Source organism: Glandiceps talaboti, chromosome 11 (assembly GCF_964340395.1).
Source record: "Glandiceps talaboti chromosome 11, keGlaTala1.1, whole genome shotgun sequence".
In the NCBI taxonomy this organism is placed as follows: Eukaryota; Metazoa; Hemichordata; class Enteropneusta; family Spengelidae; genus Glandiceps; species Glandiceps talaboti.
Window position 1 is genome coordinate 17937345 of NC_135559.1, and position 23036 is coordinate 17960380.

The 23036-nt window shown below is 35.6% G+C and overlaps 3 protein-coding genes across 3 annotated transcripts in view; all 3 read right to left on the reverse strand.

The window, feature by feature from the left end:
* LOC144442092 (uncharacterized) overlaps positions 1–23036 on the reverse strand; it is a 386503-nt gene that overhangs the window by 143260 nt on the left and 220207 nt on the right.
* LOC144442455 (uncharacterized) lies at positions 15355–18155 on the reverse strand. The gene is made up of 3 exons (XM_078131813.1): positions 17997–18155; positions 17229–17421; positions 15355–16437 (listed from the first exon to the last, which is right to left on the reverse strand). Exons 1-3 carry the CDS (start codon positions 18105–18107, stop codon positions 15644–15646), a joined length of 1098 nt encoding a protein of 365 aa, XP_077987939.1. The 5' UTR covers positions 18108–18155; the 3' UTR covers positions 15355–15643.
* Positions 18503–21213, reverse strand: LOC144442609 (uncharacterized). Its single transcript, XM_078131988.1, has 4 exons — positions 20682–21213; positions 20049–20235; positions 19612–19679; positions 18503–19365 (listed from the first exon to the last, which is right to left on the reverse strand). The coding sequence occupies exons 1-4, from the start codon at positions 21142–21144 to the stop codon at positions 18503–18505; spliced, it is 1581 nt and encodes a 526-aa protein (XP_077988114.1). The 5' UTR covers positions 21145–21213.

Consider the following 23036-nt stretch of genomic DNA (forward strand, 5'->3'; position numbering starts at 1 on the left):
AAACAAAGTCCTTTCAGTGGCCTGGAAGATGGCGTTTGCGACTAGATTTCCTTGTCACCTGGGTGAGGTGTCGGTGTTTTAGGCTGATGGATTCTGTTCTTTGTGAAATCTCAGTGTCTTCTATAGAAGTGAGTGGGGACAGCCTTCTATCATGCAAACAATGTTCTGTGGAAGCTACACATGTACTCTGGTTGACCTTATTGGTTAATGAGAGTTCACAAGGGTTACAGCGAGGATCAGGAGGTATAGCTAGAGGTCGGAGAGACAGGGCTTCATTGAAGTACTCTCCGTGAGCACTTTTCCAAGGAAACGATTGTGTTGTAGCAGAGGATCTAGATGGCACACTGTAGTGCTCTGACTGTTTGACATAGTAAGATGATTTTCGATGTTGGTTCTCGTGACATTGATAGATGTCACACCCTGGACTACCAACTGGGATGGCGAAGCATACGAGATCCTCATTGTCTATTGGTGGAGTTGTAAGAGATTCCCCTTTGAGGGCCTTGAAGAGTTCACTCGAACAGTGATTAGTTTGGCGCTCACGCTTGATAATACTAGCAGGTATATAAGTACCAATATTTGGTGGGTCTGTGGTAGATTGTGGGACTTTCGTTGATGGCTAGGTTCCTTGAGCTAGATGGACATGAGTAGGTCATAAATCTGGGCACTCTGACTGCCTGTTTAGCCAAGTCGACCTGTTAGTGAATGGTAGTCTCATGTTTCCTGAGATGACATCTTGGATGGATAGCGATCTTATGACAGAAACCTGCATGCTCAACAAATGAGCAAATCTGGCATGCTGGAGCATCGCAGTCTAGGGTATTGCAGTTGGCGACATCCGATGCAATGATCTCAGTGTTGGCAAGGTGACAAACAGAAGCTTGATAATGACTCACCGTGCAGAGGACGGATGATACATGTGGGCTGGTGGAAAACTCACTGCAACACAATTTCGCGTATACCTATACTAGACCTGCTATCAGTAATAATACAGGGCCAGTGATACGACCGGGTGGTGTAAGGACTGAAATGTTTAGTAGCAACTGCGGTGGAATGGGTCTCGACATCACAGGGGATGAGCCATGTAACTTGCCATCCACGAAGCTTAGCATCGAAGGAACCAACAAGGTTGAGCTTGTCACCACATGACACATACAAAGTGGAGCTGATTCCGAGTCATCCAAAGCAGTGTCAGTAAAGCAGCTAGCTTTCACTGGTAAGTTGAGGCTCTAAACTAAAGACAGCCAAATCATATTGTCTGTAACACAACTTTTGAAGGTAACGTGAGCAGTTTGAGAGACATAGAAAGTACTGAGGTATGGTGATTGGTGAACTTGTATTCTGTGAGCAGTGATAGATGTGCCGGCATCTTGATCTGTGGTTTCCTCATTGAGAAGACAGTCATATTCAGTGTCGATATCGAGTATTTTAGCAATCTATTTCTCCTTACTCATGAATTTACGATCTCGGTCAGGTAGGAACTTACACTCGCTTAGAAAATGATGATCTGGTCGACTAGCCTGCTTACACAGGGGACAGGATCAATAAGGTTTTGGGCCACTCTGTTGTGCCTAGGGGTTGACTTGCAGAATGGGTGTTGAAATTGTCTTTGCGAGGAGTAAAGTTAAAATTGAATGCAGCAGTGCACATGACAATGGCATGTTCGGCCATATGGATTTTATCCAGGAGAGAAGATAAAGCCTGCGAGTACAGGTTCAGTATAAATTAACTTCATTTATCATCCATGAAGATCACATTATGGAACTTTTAATTTTTGTCAGAAAGCATTGGCCATTGGAGTCGAATATTTATATGGCATGTGCTGTAACTAGTGTGATAAATAACATGTTTATGTAATATGTGCAATTGTGTTTAAACGTAACTCTAGGTGAAGTGATATTAAAGAATATAGGTAAGAAACAGGGAGCAAACAAATTATTCAGTTCAGACAGCGTCATGCCTTTGTAGAAAAGTTTTTTCTTCCATCACAATCCAAAGCACAGTGATGCCCCTATGGCCCTATCCAAACTTTTTAAAACAGGGTGACCCCTACCAATCCACCACGCCAAAGAAATTGACTGGTCTCTTAGTAAATTTTCCTAACTATATTCACTATTTCATATCGAAATGGTGTACAAACATGTACTGTTTACTTTTTAAGCACGGCATGTAGTGTGGGAAATGATATGGTGTGTTACAAAACACATGTTGACAGATTGCGCTCGTGAAACATCATACGTTAGGTTCGCTCAGGCCTGTGGGTCACGTAACACAGACTAATTTCCTTAGGTTTCGCCCTCAATAAGCAGTATGTGTTGGGGTGACACACAGTCCTTCGATGAATTCGAAACAGACATACGATGTTGTCCCCATGTTCAGGCAACATGTTAATTATGATATAACATGTAATTTACATTCGTCATTTGCATTTATGATAATACCATTGAAGTAAGGTGATATATCATTTATGGTAGCTCAGAATGTTAACTTATTCAACACAGATCTATAGTGGTAACATCATGTGACACCTGTCCTACATGTATGATTAGAGTGAATTGTATATATCCAACTTATTTGCAGAACAGATTTCATATAATAACAAGAAGTGGCTTACAATATATTAATTGCATCATATTTATTGGATTTCGTAATGATTCTATGAAACATATCTGGCATGACTCAGTAATTTGCATAATTAAATCATGTGATATCGAGTTTGCGGGGCCAGAGTGTCATTCCACATACCATATATTAAAAGCATCGTGATGCATGTATCGCTCAGCTCTGACAGGTAGAACTTGCCTATCACTGGCCATTTTGCATAATTAATGACAGTTACCGTTTAGGGGATACGCTATCAATTGTTGCTCATAAATAATTTAGTTTAAGGCGACGAAAATATTGACGCTATCGGCACACATATGATAGCTTTGTACAACCGATATTTGTAATAATTGCCGAAATTTGTAATAACGCCGATATTTATAATAAAAATCACGTTTTTCATGTAATAAAGCCGACATTTGTAATAATTGCCGAAATTTGTAATATTTTCTATGAACGAAAAATGTAATAAACATCGCCGATATTTGTAATAAACTTCGCAAAAAAATGTAATAAAGTTGCCGAAATTTGTAATAAAAAATTACATTAAGGAGGGTCCTTCCTTTCACACTAAAACATGGGTTATCTAAATAAAGAAATACAAGATTGCAAAAACATCACGTCAAACGATAATAGATTTAACAAGCATTAATTGAATTGATTAATATAATAATTAATTGAACAATTAAACAAGTTATTATTATTTCAATCAATCCGCATATATATGTGTATGCATGTATGTATGTATGTATGTGATGAGGAAGTGTAAGAACGATTCAACAAACAAACGAATTAACGAACAAAGAAATGGATGGATGAATGAATGAATGAATGAATGAATGAATGAATGAATGAATGAATGAATGAACGAACGAACAAACGAACGAACAAATTAATTTATTAGTTAATGGATGGGTGGATGGATGGATGTCATTCATTTGAAGGAACTAATTAATTAATTAATTGATGGATGAATGAATGAATGAATGAATGAATGAATGAATGAATGAATGAATGAATGAATGAATGAATGAATGAACGAACGAACAAATTAATCAATGGATGGTTGGTTGGATGGATGGATGGATGAATGAATGAATGAATGAATGAATGAATGAATGAATGCATGAATGTGCACTGTGTAATTCTTAGCGGAGTTTTGTTATATTTTGCAAGCTGCCAGGGATACTGAGCAATTCGACAAAATATATTAGAAACTATGTGTTTGCATGACATTTACATGGAATTTGTGAGATTTGTCGCCACTGATGAGTATCGATTTGACTTATGCCATCAATGTTTGAGCACAGCAGCCCCCCTTTCATATCATTACGGTGATTTTCTATTCTTCAGCTATTCAATTTAGTGGCGTTTTCGAGGATGTGCATGGTTTAGTGAGCTGTGCACTATAGGTAGTAGTTCGTCATTTAAAATCTGTAGTAAACTAATGACATTTGTAACAAAATTGCCGGCATTTGTAATAAACTAACGATAATTGTAATAAAATTGCCGACATTTGTAATAAACTATGGCATTTGTAATAACATTGCCGACTATTGTAATAAAATTGCCGACATTTGTGATAAACTGACGACATTTCTAATAAAATTGCCGACATTTGTAATAAACTAACGACATTTGTAATAAAATTGCCGACATTTGTAAAAAACTAACAACATTTGTAATAAAATTGACGACATTTGTAATAAACTAACGACAATTGTAATAAAATTGCCGACATTTGTAATAACATTGCCGACATTTGTAATAAACTAACGACATTTGTAATAAAATTACCGACATTTGTACTAAAATTGCCGACATTTGTAATAAACTAACGACATTTGTAATAACATTGCCGACATTGGTAACACGATTGCCGACATTTGTAATGACACTTATCGAAGCTTGAAGTAAAACTGAAAATAAAAATTTGCAATCAATGCCTCATTATCACCAATCCTAGATTTCAACAAATTAAACACCTGGATCTAAGAAACTTTATTAAAATTCCCTGTGTAAGAACTTATTTTACAAGTTAACCCAGGGAGGTTTTGCGCCGGTATTTAGCTCCAAAAATTGATACAGAACTATATTGTTATGTATTTACTTCTATGATTCAAATCCAACATTCTTCCTTTACATATCAGAGTTTATCGTTGGTTGGCCTGTCATAGTCTCATGTTAATAAAACCACCAGGCAAATATTGGCAAGCGATTATGTTTCTTTTTATACATAAGTACAATTAGTTCACAGACCAACAATAATCGAAACTGACTACTGGTGTGTGTGTGTCGCTAGACTTTGGTGAGATATAGCGATATACAGTATCCATTTCTTTGAAAGTCAGAGAGGAACCCCCTTAACCGTTTTTTATTACAAATTTCGGCAGGTTTATTACACATTTTTTTCTGAAATTTATTACAAATATCGGATATTTTTTATTACAATTGTCGTTCACAGAATTTATTACAAATGTCGTCAGTTTATTACAAATATCGGCAATTTATTACAAATGTCGGCAATTTTATTACAAATTTCGGTTTATTACAAATTTCGGCAATTATTACAAATGTCGGTTGTACATAGCTTCGGGTTTTATCAAGAGAAGGCACCGTCTTCATTACTTGACACTTCAATGCTGTAACAGTTGAAAATTGTATGCACTTGCAATGTGTGGAGGAACAACAAACGAAGGCATTTAGTTTACATCTGGTATATGAGTAATATTCTGTTTACAGACAAACAGGTGTTGCAGAAGAGGAATCAGAGGAGAATATCAAGAGAAGCCAATCTTCCCACAGACACGGATTTGGTGCTGTTGGGGAGCAACACCATAGATATATATGTTGGTAACTCGACAACTTATGAATTCAATGGTCCAATTCCGCTACGATCGGCCACTTTAGACATAGAGATCATGTATGATGGCACATTACTTGGTATCAGCACAGATTATGATTTACAGGTAATGACATCTTTTGAAACCTTTCAATGGTCTGTCATATCTGGAAGTTGCTGTGTGGTAGCAGTAACTAGTTTACAAGAATTAATTTATGCGTTAAATCAGCAACGCAAGCTAATATTGAGAGAAAATACTAATGCTGTCTGGTCTGAACCAATTCCCGGTATTTTGCCTGTTAGAACTATTGTGGGTTTTGGCAATCAACTGCTGGCATTGTCCATCAATGGTGATGATATCGTGCTAATGCCCGAGGCTAGTGGTAGTGTCTGGCAATCGATCGGCGTTGATTTACATGGCCTAACACTTTCGGACTTTACTTTGATTGATGACCAGCTATTTCCATTGTATCCAGTGCATCAGTTTGACAGTGTTGCAATATGCAGTGGCACTTTAGGAGTCAATAATGTGGATGGAACAGGTAAGTATAACGTTCCCATCATACGAAACAAACATTTTATAAATGATTCATGTCAGCTTGTCATTATTTGGTGTAGTCGTGTATGTGTAGCAATTACAATTAAGGAAAAGGTGCAGGTTCGTTGACTCACTTTTCCTTCTTTATACTTCACAATAAAAACAAGATAAATACACTATGAGTTTCATGTATTATGTTGAGTCTATATTTGAAGTTGTGGTTTCTGTGGTTATTATTTTTACATTTTCAAGCATATTCCTGATTTTTACCCATAAAATGCGTTTTTGTCGGTTTTCACTTAAAATTATTCAACTTTGGCAAGTTGTCAAATATAGTCTTTTTTCAACTGTAAATGAAACTTGAGTACATAAACCAAAAAAAAAGGTTCCCTGGATTTGCTTAGTTTTTCTCTCAATGCCTTGTAATAATCATCGAAAGTTGTATTTTTGTATTTTTTTCATAAATTAACGTCTTTGACACTTGTCGAAGCGATAGCTCTCCGTTCCCTCAAAGTTTTTACTATCCGGAAGAATATTTTTCGGTATAGTGTATCCGAGTATTGTCTATATAAAGAGCTGAGAAAATGGCAAATTGGCATAATTAGACTCTTTCCGCTCTACAAAGCCTCTCAAATTCGACTGACACTTCAATATAGTTGGTGCATACATCCACTCCTCCCTCAACTATAAGATTTTGCAATATAATGTTATGCACACAGAATCCTTATGGTTTGAAATTTGTGGTAGTAAAAATCGCATTGTCGTTGGTGTTTTATACCGTAAACCGGGTACAAATATTTCAGAGTTCGAAAATAGTCTTTTTGATGTTCTTTGTAATGTAAAACTTGATAAGAAATATTGTATTCTCATGGGAGATTTCAATATCGATGTTGCCAAGCCAGATAATAATGCCAGAAATTTCGTATCTAGAATGCAGTGTCTTCATCTTGAACAGTTAATCTCAGTGCCAACCAGAATCACAAATACCTCGAAATCAACAATTGACCACATTTATACAAATATATGCTCCTGTCAGATTGACGCAGGTACAATCATTGCTGATATCTCTGATCATTTCCCGGTCTTCTCCATTTTTGATAATTTTAATATACATTTACCAATTTTAAGGTCTGTACTTGTAAGAGACTTCAAGTGTTATAATAAGGATAATTTTGTTTCTGACTTACGTAAGGTGGATTGGAATATTTTAAATAACAATAGTAATGCAGATACTGCCTTTGACACATTTCACGACTTATTCATCCAGGTGTGCGATCTTCATGCACCCATGAAGGTCAAGACTCTCAAGTCTAAGCGAAATAAAAATCCTTGGATAACTAAAGCAATTAAGAAATCTATTAACACTAAGCACAAATTATATGCAAAAGTTATTACTAGTCAACATGAGTCAAGTGCAGTTTCTCATTACAAGTCTTACAGAAATATACTTACCAGTGTTCTGAGATGTGCTAAAAAGAATTACTATGTAAATTTATTCAATGTAAACCAGAGTAACAAAATTTGGAATGTTGTGAATGATCTTTTGGGTAAGAAATACGGTCCTGATAAGTTGCCAGAAAATTTAAATATTGATGTAAATGGTACTGGACGTGTTGTGTCAGACCCAGCTGAGGTAGTTCAGAGTTTCAATGATTTTTTTGTTCAAGTTGGTGAAAAGCTGGCAAACGATATTCCACATGCATCTTGTGATTATAGTGATTATCTTGATTTATCTTTACCACACTCCTTTTTTCTTCAACCAGTTACTGTCTTTGAGGTAACCAGACTTTTAGCCAATTTAGATTGCAAAAAAGCTAGTGGATGGGATAATCTACCCCCAAGGCTCCTTATCGACGCAGCTGATATCATATCAAAGCCATTGGCCCACATTATAAATATTTCATTTTCAACTGGTGTATTCCCCACAGCCCTAAAAATTGCTAAAGTTACGCCTATTTTCAAAAAAGGAGATAGGGAAACAATTGGAAACTATAGACCGATATCCATTCTGCCCTTGTTTAGCAAGGTTTTTGAAAAAGCTATAAATAAACAAATTACTTCCTACCTTGAAAAATTCGATATTTTGTACAAGCATCAGTACGGCTTCAGAAAAAAACATAGTACCAACCTGACCCTGATCAATATAGTAAATCATATTTTGCGAGAAATCGACAAGGGAAGCCCAACTATAGGAATATTTATTGATTTCAGCAAAGCTTTCGACACAATCAATCATCCAATTTTGTTATCCAAACTTGAACATTATGGGTTTAGGGGTCCTTGTCAAGAATGGGTAAAAAGTTATCTCACAGACCGCTCTCAATTCGTCCACTCAAATGGCCATTCGTCAGTAAAATCCACAATTTGTCATGGTGTACCTCAAGGCTCAGTTCTGGGTCCCACTTTATTTCTTATCTATATAAATGATCTACAAAAGTCTTCAACATTCTTTGATTTTCGACTGTTCGCAGACGATTCCAATCTTTTCCATTCTTTTTCTAATCCATATCACATTGATCTTACTACAGTATCAAATCATTTACATGATGTTCAACTCTGGTGTGATAGCAATAAATTAACCATAAATAGAAATAAAACAAATTTTATTATCTTCAGGGGTCGACAACAAAAAATAGATGTAACTGGTTCTATTGTCATTCGTGGAGATCAAATCAAAGAGGTGGATGTTGTTTCTTTTGTTGGAATTTCATTAGATAAACACCTCACCTGGTCTGACCATATTAACAGAATAAATATACTCATAAGGAAGAAATGTGGAATTCTGTATAGACTAAGACACATTTTACCACTAAGTATTTTAATACTTTTGTACAATGCCTTTATACTTCCCCATATTTCTTACGGCCTAGAGGTTTGGGGCAGTACTTACCCAACATATCTGAATTGCATTCTAACTGCCCAAAAAATGATTGTTCGCACGATGCTGTTCAAATCTCACATGGAACACTCGGCTCCTTTATTTATACAGCTAAATATTCTAGATATTTACAAGCTTCACAAACTCTTAATAGGTTCTTTTATTTACAGCCTGGTTCACTTGAACTCACCACATATCTTGTCCGATTATTTTAGTGACAAAAAACATGAATATGACACGAGACTCTGCCATCGTCAAAATCTTTACCCGTACCATGCGAGAACAAATTCTGGTCAGTTTGCTATTTCATTCGTAGGTGCAAAAATTTGGAATGATATTCCTATCCAAATCAGATCGAAAAATTCCCAACATATTTTTAGGAAATTTCTTAAACAATATTTAGTAGAGCAGTACAGGTGATTAAATTGTAAACTTACAGATGTATTGACTTTTCGTTTATTGTATTAGACTTTTTCATGTAGTAAAAATGTTTTTTGTGTGTACATGTATATGTATATGCATATGTATATGTATATGTATATGTGATATATTTTCTTCTCCCAGTTATGTTTTCAGTCATCTTAATGACTGAACCCTCTTATTGTTTTCATTCGCAATATACAATGTCGGGGATCAGGCTAGACTAGCTGTAAGCTATTTCTTGACTCCCCATTTACCCTTCTCTCTTTTGATTTTTGTTACCATTATTTTGTAATCATTTTATACGATTGGGTAAATAAACCACTTATTAATAAACCACTTATTAATATATGTTTCCTGTGGCTAGCAATTCCTTTATTTAACCTTGCCATTTGGCTGTGTATAGCTCTTTTGCGATATACACGGAGAAATGAGGTATTTTGGGAGGGCCATTAACACGATGACAGGGGATAACTGTCAACTGATAGAAACGTGTTTGTTTCCCGCATTAATTAGTCGTCAATTCATGGACAATCTTTTAATTGGTATGCATACCGTTCTCCATATGGGCTCAAACTCAGGCTTAGACCACTAAGTTTACTCGAATATGGGATACGTTCTGGATTTGAAGCCATTCATGCTCATGTATTGGGCATTGCTACGCAGTTGTTATTGGTTTTTCATTAAAGACACATAATAAAATAAGTGAACCTTTTCCCTGAAATTAAATTTCCGCATCACGACACCGAGTGTTACAAAACTATGGTATAAATAATGGTACTTGACAAACTCACATCAAAAGTTTTTCTTCAAGTCTATGGGACAGCCATGCATGACTGTGACGTTGTGATATTCGGTGGCGTTGTAGACATTACCTCATTTATTTAAACTATTTGTACCTTTAAAATCTCGGTTTATGATTTTAATAGCCTTGAGGATCGCTTGATGCCAAATTCTTGACGCACCCTGGCTTGCCGTTACGTTTATACAGTGTCATCGTTCACAGAAATAAACAACTCTACGTACACAGAGATAAGTAACTCGTACTTATCTGTGGTACACTACATGTGACTCGGTGTTTCGAAAGTTCACAGAGGAATCAATCCGTGATGATAAACCGATTGTCAGAGTGTGGTTGCCACAATTTATATGACCTTCACCCTAATAATATAATATAGTATGTGAAGAGGACGTTGCCAAATCCATGAAAGTTTAAAGCTAGGCTAAGGCCACGTTGTGTCAAACTTCCAGACATGTAAAACCCGGAAATCGCCGATGCAATGTGACACATCTGACGTGAACTCTCAAGTCTCGAAGATAGCGTGGTTCATTTTCGATGCACCAACTGTGTTGATTAAATAAATCGTTCATTAATGTAAACATCAAATGTTCGATCGGCTAAAACAATTAGCCTGCAACAATGTTAGATATTCGAGATCTGTATGTTTTTTACATGCGTGATACTTGAAAACCGTCATCTAATACATCGCCGTCGGGTACAAGGCTTTAGGCTGTACTGCACACGTTTTAGCCGATTGCACTGGTCAACATGCGTAAGTCCGGGTTGAAATTGGTGAATTACATGCAAAGAGGTTATAACCAAACTGACCGAATTTGATTGTTTTTGCACAAGAACCCAGCTGAGATGAGATCATGTCTCGTCAGTTATTGCAGAGGCCTACTAGCTATGTCTCATTTGCATACATAAAGACACCCTTCTGTAATCAATGTACCTGTCAATCTTCTTTAAGTATGCAAATCCTTGCACACCAACATTCAGGAATGAAACCATATAATTATTATTATTCTTTATTTCAGGCCAGCGGCCAATACAGATAAGAAAAGAAACAGAAACAGAAAACACTAAAATGTAACACTGAAGTGAAAACCCTCCTTCAATTAAAGTCTAAAAAGTACAAAGAGCACTCGTAAAGAATCGACCTAGAGTGTTTCCAAAAGCTAGTCTAAGAATGGAAATAGGAATGTTCACAACTGTAAATAACAGGATTCTTGCTGTCCATTAAACGTTCACAAAGTGTAAATAACAACTTACGTTTAATACAATGAAGTAAAATTGAGGATATTCCTAATTACAAACTTATGACTGATACTAACATCACGTTTAAAAGATCAAAAATCAAACGCAATGCATTGTGATAGACCACTTTCAAGGTAGATATCTGTTTAGTGCTATATAGTTACACCACATGCACGTTAATACAATACATACTATACAGGACACTTTTTAAGAGCGTACATTTCACATTTTGAGAGCAAATATGGAAGTTACCTACGATCAAATTGGCTCGAGAGATATATATATATATATATAACTATATCTTTGTATATCTGCGTTGTCCTCCACTGATGAAGACACAATATAACCTAGGTACTTTTTAGTATTCACAAACTGCAGGGGTTTGCCATATAGCAATACGTGGGGAATTCTACCCGGTTTCCAAGACTTCGGGAAAATACCCATACATTCTGTTTTGGTAGCTATAGTATGAAAGAGAATACCTATCAACTTACGCAATACTTTCGCTGAAGGACAAATTACAACTAGGTCATCTGCATAGAATAAGTGGTTTATAACAGTGTTTACCCAGCAACATCCAGCGCGGGCCGACTGAAGCTTAGGTGAAATAATACTACCTTGTTGCAAACCATTACTAACACTGAAGGGGTTAGACACTGCGGAAGCCCAACGTACAAAAATGATTGTTTACTATACCAATAATGTAAAATGTGGACTATAAATGATGGAATGCCCCTATAAATCAATTTCCTAAATAATGTTAAATGATTAATCCTATCAAAAGCCATTGTAGTGTCCATGAAACACAAAAATACAAGTGTATTATGTCTCTTGTAAAAACACATATAAAACACATGTCACGTTAGAGTTCATGTCTTTCTTTTCCTTTCAAAATTATTGGTGGAGAAAAGTCTTTTAACCAAATGATGGAGCATACCATGAAGCTTCATTATGAGCAAAAATAGACCAAAATTCGCCAACGAACCTGCATCTCATCCTTAACTGTGTTGATAATTGCATTAGCGTTCAGGACATGTAACATTTGCAGTAGTAAGGCTATATCTCAAATTTCGCAACATTTGGTACGTACATCAATCAAGACAAACAACACATGTCCTAAAAAGCTAGTTGGCATAGTTCGTAGTTTTATGAGTAATTTGCATAATTGATGATATCTAGCAATTAAGCCATATCTATGGATTGCTAACTTCCAATTTCATATAAAAAGGTACATATATCAACCATAATATGAACGCATGTCGTATGAAACTTTTCGACATTGCTTTTACTTTAATAAGTAATTTGCATAAGTAATGATTTTCAGTAATTAAGCTATATCTTAAAAATGCGTATTTCAAATGCCAGATAATTTGGCACATGTGTCAACCATGCCAAAACACACATATTCTACAAAGCCTGTTGGTATAGTTTTTAATGTTGATGAGTAATTTGCATAATTAACGATTTTCGGTAATTAGGCTGTATTGTCCAATGAATACCAACTTCAAATTTATATAACTTGGTACAGACATAACCAGACAAATCACACGTGTTTGCAGTTTTTCATATATTATTCAATATTATAATAATATTTCATAATTAAGCAATGTCTTTAGAATGCAAGATTTGGAGGCATTGATATAGATATTAGCAACATGATTTTTCCTTATATTTATCATAATTTAGTGAAGAGAATTTTCATTCCGCCAACATCCCAAACAGAAATTACAGTGAAGAGTTTGAGATTAATGAAAGTGAATGGAGTATTATTTATGTCATGCCGTTTAAATCTTCCTGTGATGTCAACAGAAGGATTTTTTTATATAAAATTATTCTCAATTGCTTAATGACAAATAGTAAATTATATAAGATAAAACTTGTTGATAGTGAATTGTGCTCCTTCTGTAGTAATTTTTCTGAAACCTTGAAGCACTTATTTTGGGATTGCACACATGTCACTAAGATCTGGAATGATTTCAATATTTGGTATAACACATATTTTAATATGGATATTGAGCTAAACTATAAAACTGTTATTTTAGGTTTTGGCTCAGGCCCACTGTTGAATCTGTGTCTTACTTTAATAATGAAAGGAGTTATTTATACATGTGGATTCCGTAAACAGACCTCCATCTTTTGACACATGTAAATATTGGGGTTAAATTTCGTTATGAATTATAGAAACAGGCTGCAGTGAATAAAAATGCAACGAATAAGTTAACAAGTAAATGGAAAGATCTTGAGATTGTTTGTAATGATTTACAGACCTCACATCGTTAATGCTATGTATTCTTTTTCTTTTGTCTTTTTTGTATGTGAAGTTTTGTGAATTTTGTATTTTTTCTCTTTTTACCCTCGAGCAGAGGGAATAAAACAATTCAAAAAAATATATTTGAAGTTGAGTTAATTTAGTATATGCATTGATGGTAAATAAGTGCATGTCATGATGTGCCCTTTAAAGATTGTTGATGTAGGTTATAATCGTAATGGTTAATTTGCATAATTAATGATATTCGGTAATTAGGGAATATGCTAACTATACAAGCTCCAAATTTCATATTGTTTCATGTAATTATTTTTCCAATAAAGGGGTACATTATGTACAATACCTATAGATCAGAATTTTGCATTGAACAATGTGCGTAAGACCAAATATCTATGGTCTTGTCCTTATATAGAAGACATTTAGTTTAAGTCTGCTGAGTAGTTCCAGTGTGTGAACCTATAATACTGTAGCAGATGTATGTAATGAGCGCTCACAAAAGAACAAAGGACAGTAAACGTAACAGCCAAAAATAAATCGTGGTGTTCACTACATCGGGTTTTAATCAGATTGTGCTAACAGTAGCTTTGCTATGTTTACTTGCTCATTGATATTTATCCTTGGAATATTCTTAATACAGGATCCGGATCAAGTTCTGGATCTGGAACAGGACCAGAACCAGGAACGGGAACGGGAACGGGAACGGGAACAGGAACAGGAACAGGAACAGGAAGTGACAGTAAGAAGAGTTAACTACTATTCATATATTTCATAATATATTTAAATTTATTACACCTCAACGTTCTTACACAAGCTGTCATTGGTCAAAATTGAATCACTTGACCTTCTTTAAGGAGATGTACTACAAAATGAGACTTTTTTGAAAGTCTTGTCAATTTCATGAAATTTGGCATACACGATCTTTGATACATGAATCTTCAAAAAAACGATATAAAATATAGGGGTCGCCGTGTCACGTTTCCATGGAAACATGACCAAACTTGGGGCCTTAAATATGTTGAAATTGACAACCTTCAGAAAAATAGAGCAAAATGATGGAAAATACTACCCCATATGCAATGATTTCAAGATATATCAAAGAACAGCTAATAAATTTCAGAAATAATAAAGGTTTAAATGGTTGCCAAGCCAATTTGATACTATAATTGACCAATAACTGTCATTTACAATTTTTACAATTGACAGTCTTTGTTTTTATCACCAATTTTCTGTTAGTCTTGTCATTTTTTTGAAATTTTGTTGAATGAAACTTTGATAAATGAAGATCACTTTGCCAAAATAAAATTGCAATGTCACCGTGCTTATTTTCAAAATAAATGAACATTTATATCTGGCACATTGATAATTGATAAGGCTATGGTCAGTTCAAATGAATATCTTTGCTAAAATTGGAGAGCCTAGGGGGTCCTTTTATATCAGCGGTCAAAGGTCACTTTGTCCCCTCCCAATTGTCACCTAGTTTCAATGTTTGGTCTACTGTGGAATCTCAGTAGACAAGGTTAAAGACACGTCGATGCCATATTTTTGCAATATTTCCAAAGCCCCCTAGCTTACTCTCAGATATACAGTCTGAGGCTTATACTGAACATTGTGCATAGGGCATTCCAATGTTATTTTCAATATGTGAAACTGTTCATCATAATGTTACACAATATGCATGATTGCAACTGTTTTCAGCTCCCATATCCTCACACTTCTACACACATCACTCACTTACAAACACAGAACATTCCTGAGAGAACAATCTGACTTTTTATTACAAATATAATACTAATATATATCTCTCTACCAATATGTCTATACACATTACGTATGTATGGTTTCTAGCAGGTTACAAAAAAGTACATTACAGAGTGTCAAGAATTTGCAATCTCTTTCAACATACTGTTCTTCTATTATAGTTGATTTTTAAAACATTTCAAAATTTAGTTGACATGGTTAGTCAAGTATCTATGCCCTTTTATATGACAAACGATCATGCAAACTTGTTCACTATTACCTGAAAAAAATGAAAATGAACAATATTCTTATTACATATCTCATGTTAGACTATTAAAAAAGTTACAAACATTGTTTATGATGCGGTCAGACTTGGTAACTCTTACTGTACCACCACTATCTTCAGAAAATAAATCCCTTAAACTATTGAAACCATCTCTCTGATATGCTAAATGAAGATGTCGATAACACAAACCAGACCCCGCTACTTTCTGAGCCATAGATTTGCTAAGCACTTTGTTATCAACAAGACTAACTAGGGTAGTGTAGTTACACAACTGTTGATGTTTGTAGTGCTGGTGTTGAACTATCCAGTGTGATGTAAAACTGTTTTCTAACAATGTTGACAGTGATACATTACATGTTTCAATCAACCTCTGTAGCATGATAACATCAGCTGTGGCATTATGTGCATCATATATCTGGCCTACATAATCGTTAGCAAGACTCTCTTGTGAGTAAGAATTTCTACCTGGTAAAATAGATTTAAATAATGGTAAGCTATCCACAAAACCTGCCACAGTTGTGAGAAATTGGTCAAGTAAAGAGGTATCCTGTAAAGATTTAATTAAATAACGACAATCAAATGAACGACAATTATGACCAACTAAGATGGGATTATGAACATTCTTCAAAAATGCTAAGAACTTTGTCAGACAAGTCTCTTTTGGTACACACTGTACTGGTTGGCCCTTGTAGCACAGTTTTCCTCCTACAATCGTGAGGTGTGTCTTCTCTGATGCAATCTGAGATATGGGTTGCCTGGGTAGGATGTACTCCTCAAACTGGTGCTGATCATACCTTGCTGAAAGCTGGGTTATTTCAGCAGTTGAATCTGCAATTCAATGAACACCACATTAGTTCAGTAATAATTGCAGCACAGGTTTGATACGCGTGCTCTCCACTGAACTACATTGGAAGTAATTCTGGGTACATGATAGGGATATATGAAATGTAACATGTTACACATTCCTACATTTCAGTTGTTCAACTTAAATTATCAATAGGTTAAAATTCAATGTTGGGTGACATATTGCTTTAGTGTTTGAGTATTGGTTTTCGACTCTCAAGGTATATTGTGTGAGTGATGTTGTGCTTTGATGTCAAATAAAACATCTGAATTGTGAATTCAATTTTGTACCTACATGTAACAAACGGTTGTATAGTACACATAATTACTGAAACGCATTTTGTCAATCTGCGTATACAAAAAAAAACCCAGTAAAATTAATTAGGGTAGTCACTAACTGTACTCTAAACTTATCAATTTACCAACTCTATTTGGTTATACTTACATTTCAAATGGTACTTTTTCAGTGGCAATAGTCAATTCAACTTTGGCATCCCAACTTTGACTCAGTTTTTAGAAAGTCAGTTCAGTGAAATAAAACAATACATTAAATCAAGGGCAATATCACAATTCATTGCCCATCTTTGGACTAGCAGTCATAAGTATATATTAACAGTGATATTGATGATACACTCTCCTTACATTCAGGCATCATCAATATTACTGTCATGACCACTATCCCTTGGGCATGCCATAAATCATGATATTACCCTTGCTATCATGTGTTATCATATAACTGTAGTATGAATACTTTTTACTCATGCAGTTATACTTACATGCAGAAGTGGTTTCAATATCAAAGATAACTGGGGTATACTGTCCTAAATCAATTGGTACTTGTGTAGGTGGTTTTATTGGTTCAGGAATTTCTTCATTTTGGTATGATTCTGAAAGCCCAATATCTTGCTGGTATGTAACACCTTCTCTGACCTCTGTGGCAGCAATGCTTTTTGCCCTTTTCTCCTTGTGCTTCAACAAAATAGAGTTATATAAAATTAAGCTGGATGAAAAAGGGATGCATGTACATGCTAATGTGCAGGCAGAGATGTTTTTAAAAAAATCTTTAAATTAGATTTTGGGACTGTATACACATGCATGAAAGCGGTCTGTTGGTACAGGTATATAATTTCTGGGAATATCTCAAAAACAGTGTGAAGAAATGTTTCAAGAGCATATATAAACATGCCATCAGGATAGAATCAGACCTTTGACACACCTGTATACCTACAATAATGTATACAGTCATGTACACACTGGTACTGATACATGTAGAAAGACAGACTCTGTGACATGCCTGTATACACATCACTGTATCAGCAGTGTACCCTCAGCAATGTATACAGTCAATGTGCACACAGGTACTGATACATGTAGAAATACAGACCCTGTGACATGCCTGTATAAACAGGCATGTATGTGACCAAAACTCTGTTACAGCACAACCCTGACCATGCCAGGTTTGCAAACACAGAACTGTACCAAAGAAATGTCACAGGTTCTGCACATGACCTGTTTTTTGGGTGATTGTTTTAATTGATACATACCTTTATTCTTTGCAGCTTTCCTTCTTTTGTCCTTTTCTTTTCTGTGACTTTCTTTGTCTTCCTATCAAGCATACTACCATAAATTTCACAACTTCTACTGGGTGACAGCATATTCTCTTTGTGGACCTGAAAAAGAGCACATTGTTGTTAATAAACAATTTGTAACTTCAAAACCATTATTGAAATAAAAAAGAGGCAGGACATTGGTAGAGATTTGAGTAATTCATCGCTAATGAGAGGCAAATTTCTATAAATATACATCAGATTATACCATTGATTCTGTAGAAAATGGATTTATCAATACAGTGTATGCAATATATGTTGCGATGTCATAACCCCCCCCCCCCCCTACTGTACAAGTATTTATAGGAACATGGAAAGAGATTGTTTAACTGAGAATAGATTAGATAGATTAGATGTAAAGAGCTATACCATAAAATGAATATGAACTTTGGTCATGTTGATCATAATAACAATAATAATCAACTTTATTTAGACTTGATACCTCAAAGGTAAAAGCCTTTTTTGATATCCTGTATAATGATGCTGCTACAACCCTGACTGACATTACAAACCTGACTAACATATGTATGCCCTAAGTTCTTCTGTGCCACAGCAGCAGCAACCCGGTAATTGAAGCTGGTAGAACCACTGTAGTGCTTTGCCTTTGGTGCCTTTGACGCAATGACCATATTCATACTTTCATTCCCTTGGGATGACCCTATCCTCGCTAGTTCCTTTGCAGTGGCTAAGTAGGTATTCATGACTTTCTCTAGGTCTTCTCTGAGGTCACTACCACTCAAATCCTTACCATATGGAAGACTTTTATGTTTGTAGCTATTTGGATCTGTTGGATATCTACACCATTTCCTATCACACTTCATGTGGTCTCCAAAGGAATGAGGCATTATTGCCTGGAGATTCTTTTTCAACCCCTCTGGGTTGCCATGATTTTGAGTCACAGCATAGTTAAAACATTTCTGAAGGTAGTTAATGACTTTTGTTGACAACTGACAATATCCTTTTTGTTCTTTCAGTTTATAGAGTTTGTTAGCAAATCCCTTCTTGGTATGGTTATTGTCTTTATTTTTCACTATATCTGGCCTGACTTCAGCATGCAATTTAGCTATTGTAGTGGAGTCGTCATCCATTGTTACACTGTCTATTTTCACTACTTCTTCTACTTCTTTAACAGTTTCAACAGCTATACTAGCTTCCATTGCCTTCGCACTTCCTGACCAGTTTCTATGACAATTATGCTGTCTGACTTTCGCTCCATCCCTTGCTGACTCACAGACTCTACATTGCTTACACCTTGTGCTATACGCTAACACTTTGCCTGTTTCCCTGCCTAAGAGTGTTCCATGACCTTTAGAGATACATAAACACATGTACAATGATTTTGGAAGGTAAGTATTGGTAGCAGTGTTGCAAATAAAGTTGGTTTTATGATGAAGATAATTTAATGTCCCATGTAGCCAGATTTTGTATCCTTTATGAGAATAAACTCATCCTAACAATAGCAAAGTAATTGTCAAATTGAAAGGTACAATTGACTGACATATTATTTTGTACATTTCTAATCTAAATGTACACGCACATATGAAATACTCACCGGATAAACTTTTATAATCTCGTCCACTGCCTCTCTTTTGCCATCCCCCATCGTATGATACATCAATCCTAAGAAAGAGAGAAGTAAATATGGTGACATATTACAACCAAGCAAATAAGTGGGCAAAATGTTTTACTTTATCTAGCCATAATCGACTCCACTGTATTCAAAATCTGAGAACAGTTTAAACCTACTGATATCATACGTGTATTTATACAATTGTATTATACATTGTACTTTGACAATAAGGCTCACTGTGACAATTGAAAAGATGATTACATTAATTTTTTAAAAAGTGAACTTTCTATTACTTAATATTGCTCATTTATGATATGAACTATGAAGTATTTTTTTACTGCTACATTGTATGTCAGCTTGATCAGTTTGGTTGGTTCATGCGTGTATGTGTTTGTGTTTGTGACATTTCAATAACATACCTTGGTTTCTTTGAGGACATCACTTCATCTCTAAGAGCTTGCTGGCAGGATCTTTTTGCTACATGGGTAATAGCTTCCCCAGCTAATTTCTCTTTACGTTTCAGTGTTCGGTTGTGCATTGTTGGTAGTGACATGGAAGAAAACATGGTATTGACATGTGTTTCACCAATACCTGCATTGATCATACCTTGGGGTGATAAAAAGGAGAATACTTACAATCTATATATACACTTGAGAACAAGTAGTTACTTCACTAAAATGAACTTTATTTTTAAATTTGATCAAGCTTTATGTATCAAACTGAAACGGTATTATTTTGTGATTGGAAGTCTATATTTAAATCACAAAGGGTATATTATTATACAATTACAGATATTCCAAGCATATATACAAGAAATATATCAACATAGTCCCAATTAGTCAGAGAGACAACTAAATACAAGTATGTGAAATAGTAACCAAAATAATAGCATTAGACAGTACATCATGTAGGTGGAAAGAATGTGATTCATTTCCTAATCTGTAACTAGTATTTACCCGAAAATAGAGATCAGATCTCTATGACATACATATTCACCATTACAACGATTGTAGTTACATCTTATTTTCATCAAAATCAACGATGTCACATACCTGTTGCTATTTTAGTGTTGATATCGAAGGCTGCCATTCCACGCTTCTGTCCGACATTTCGATGGGTTTTGTTTGTGTACACGTTATTATTGGCACCGCAGTTGTGACATTCAACATGTAAAACACTGCCTCCCCCGTACTTAGTTTCGCCAGTACACTTGATGAGACGAAGATGGTTACGACATACTTTACACGAATCTAACTCTTGAGCAAGTACTCCAAGATTGACGACTCTTACACCTTCATTCCAAGGGACATCCTTGGTGGTCGTTGTTGTCAGCTTGTCTTTATCAGCATTCGTAACATTAGTTGAACTTGCAATCGAGTCCGGATCCAACGGACGGTTTGGATAGTCCCCACTTACTGATTGTACACGCCACCTTTTCACTGTTGCTTCTTTTACCTTTAGACGACGTGACAATTCACTCCGTTTCAAAAATTTGCCACTACCGGATTTTAACATCTTAGGTACCGTCGATTGATCGTCTGCAGAACTAAAAAATGGCCGACGCACACGTATATTTTCGTCAGTCTAGGGGGTTTTATTGCGCACAAACGTATGCGCGACGGAATTCGGCGTACTTAACCTTAAATAGACTATTGCTCGCGTAGTGATATGGGTGATATTGATATTGATTCACATCTTTCAGTGTTGTGCGCTCAAGATGACACAATCACTACAGTGAATCACACAGGCTTATTTGTTGCAGACATTTGAATAAATATAATTACAAACGAGCTGTGGGGACAGTCGAGGTCCTACAAATAATGCCATGTCCGCAAGAATGCAAGATTTGAAGGCTTTGATATACATATATATAGGCATTCACTAGTAGAAAAAATAGTACAGATTACGACATTTTCCGTACTATAGTTCAGATTGAGTTCAATTCTGTACTTTTATGCTGATGAGGTGGACGTTTCTGTACTTTCCCATTAGCGCCTGTCTAATCGGATTATACTCGATCTGAAAAATAGTTCAGATTGCGAGTCGGAAGTGATTTGAATACATTTGCATTTAGTTCAGAATATATTCATGAGTTCACCCCCATAACCGGGCAGTAAACAAATGAATATTCAAATCTATCTCGCCTGCATGTGATTCAAGGCGTGTACACTAATTGTTTGACCCACAGAAAACTAACAGTAACACTATTTAGTTAGTTAGTTGTCTGTGTTTGACCACATGAAGGCGGAGGGGGAGGGTGCAAAAGAAAAGGGTTACACACATGTACAGTGTATGATATGATGAGAGCTACATTTAATGTACATGTACATACGAACTGACATGTATACGTACATGTACAACTACGCTAGCATGTAAACGTTAGCAAAAACTCTTACTACTACCTCAGACCACTAAAATACTAGAGTGGTCTGAGCTACTACTACTTGCATAAAGTATTTACAAGCATTTCCATGTAGGTCAATGAAATATCACCTATGTGGGTTATACTTCAATAGTCGGTCAAACAGCGTAAAGGTCTACATTCTACAATGATAAATACATTCGATGTTAGTCAAAGAGGACAACAATGACAGACATGATTGTTCAACTCGGTGCGATCTAAGATGAATTCACGGTGTATATTTGGTTACGTCGCCTTTGAATTGATGATGATGACGACTCGTCCGACCTAGACTGTTCTGGTCCAGTTTCAAGTGAAAGTCAGAATTATCACGGTGCCATTGATTATACTAACTGTGATGAAACTCGCCCACTCTAGTCTCTGACTTCATTAGCCCCAAAATGCAAGAACTTAATAATGGTATTGTAAATCGAAGTTCATGCATGCTCTGACTGTCGCCTGTTTTTTGTTTTCTTACATTTTATACAATTTTGAATTGTTAGCTTTGTATTTCCTGCATTAATGTTGAAAACTGGTCTTTTTACTGTGCGTCTTCAATGCGCAGGTAAAATAGTGTGTTAATCTAGCATCGTGAGTACGCGCTCGCTTATGGTTTTGCATACCTTGGACTGTCTGTCATTCAGTATTGTTTTAGCCTATTTATTTCTAAAGAAAAATGGTCTGTAAAGGGACTGCTTTAGTTGTCACAGTGCCTTTGTGGATTTATAAATCGATTTATGACAAGTGAGTCTACCTATTTTTTTTCCGACCCACTCAGTCAAGGAGTGCGATACACCAATCACCGTGTATTTAGCTTTGTATACAGTGTATGGATAATAGCAAGTTTCGGGACTGAAAAATCATAAATTGTTTGTTAGACTTATTTTTTATTCAATGTAATCTGGGTTGATTGGGAATTTTCAGATATCAGGATTTAAACCTCGGATTTCAACTCAGAAAGGCTATATTTTTTGCCTCAGTCTGAATTATATTAGTAGAACTCTCA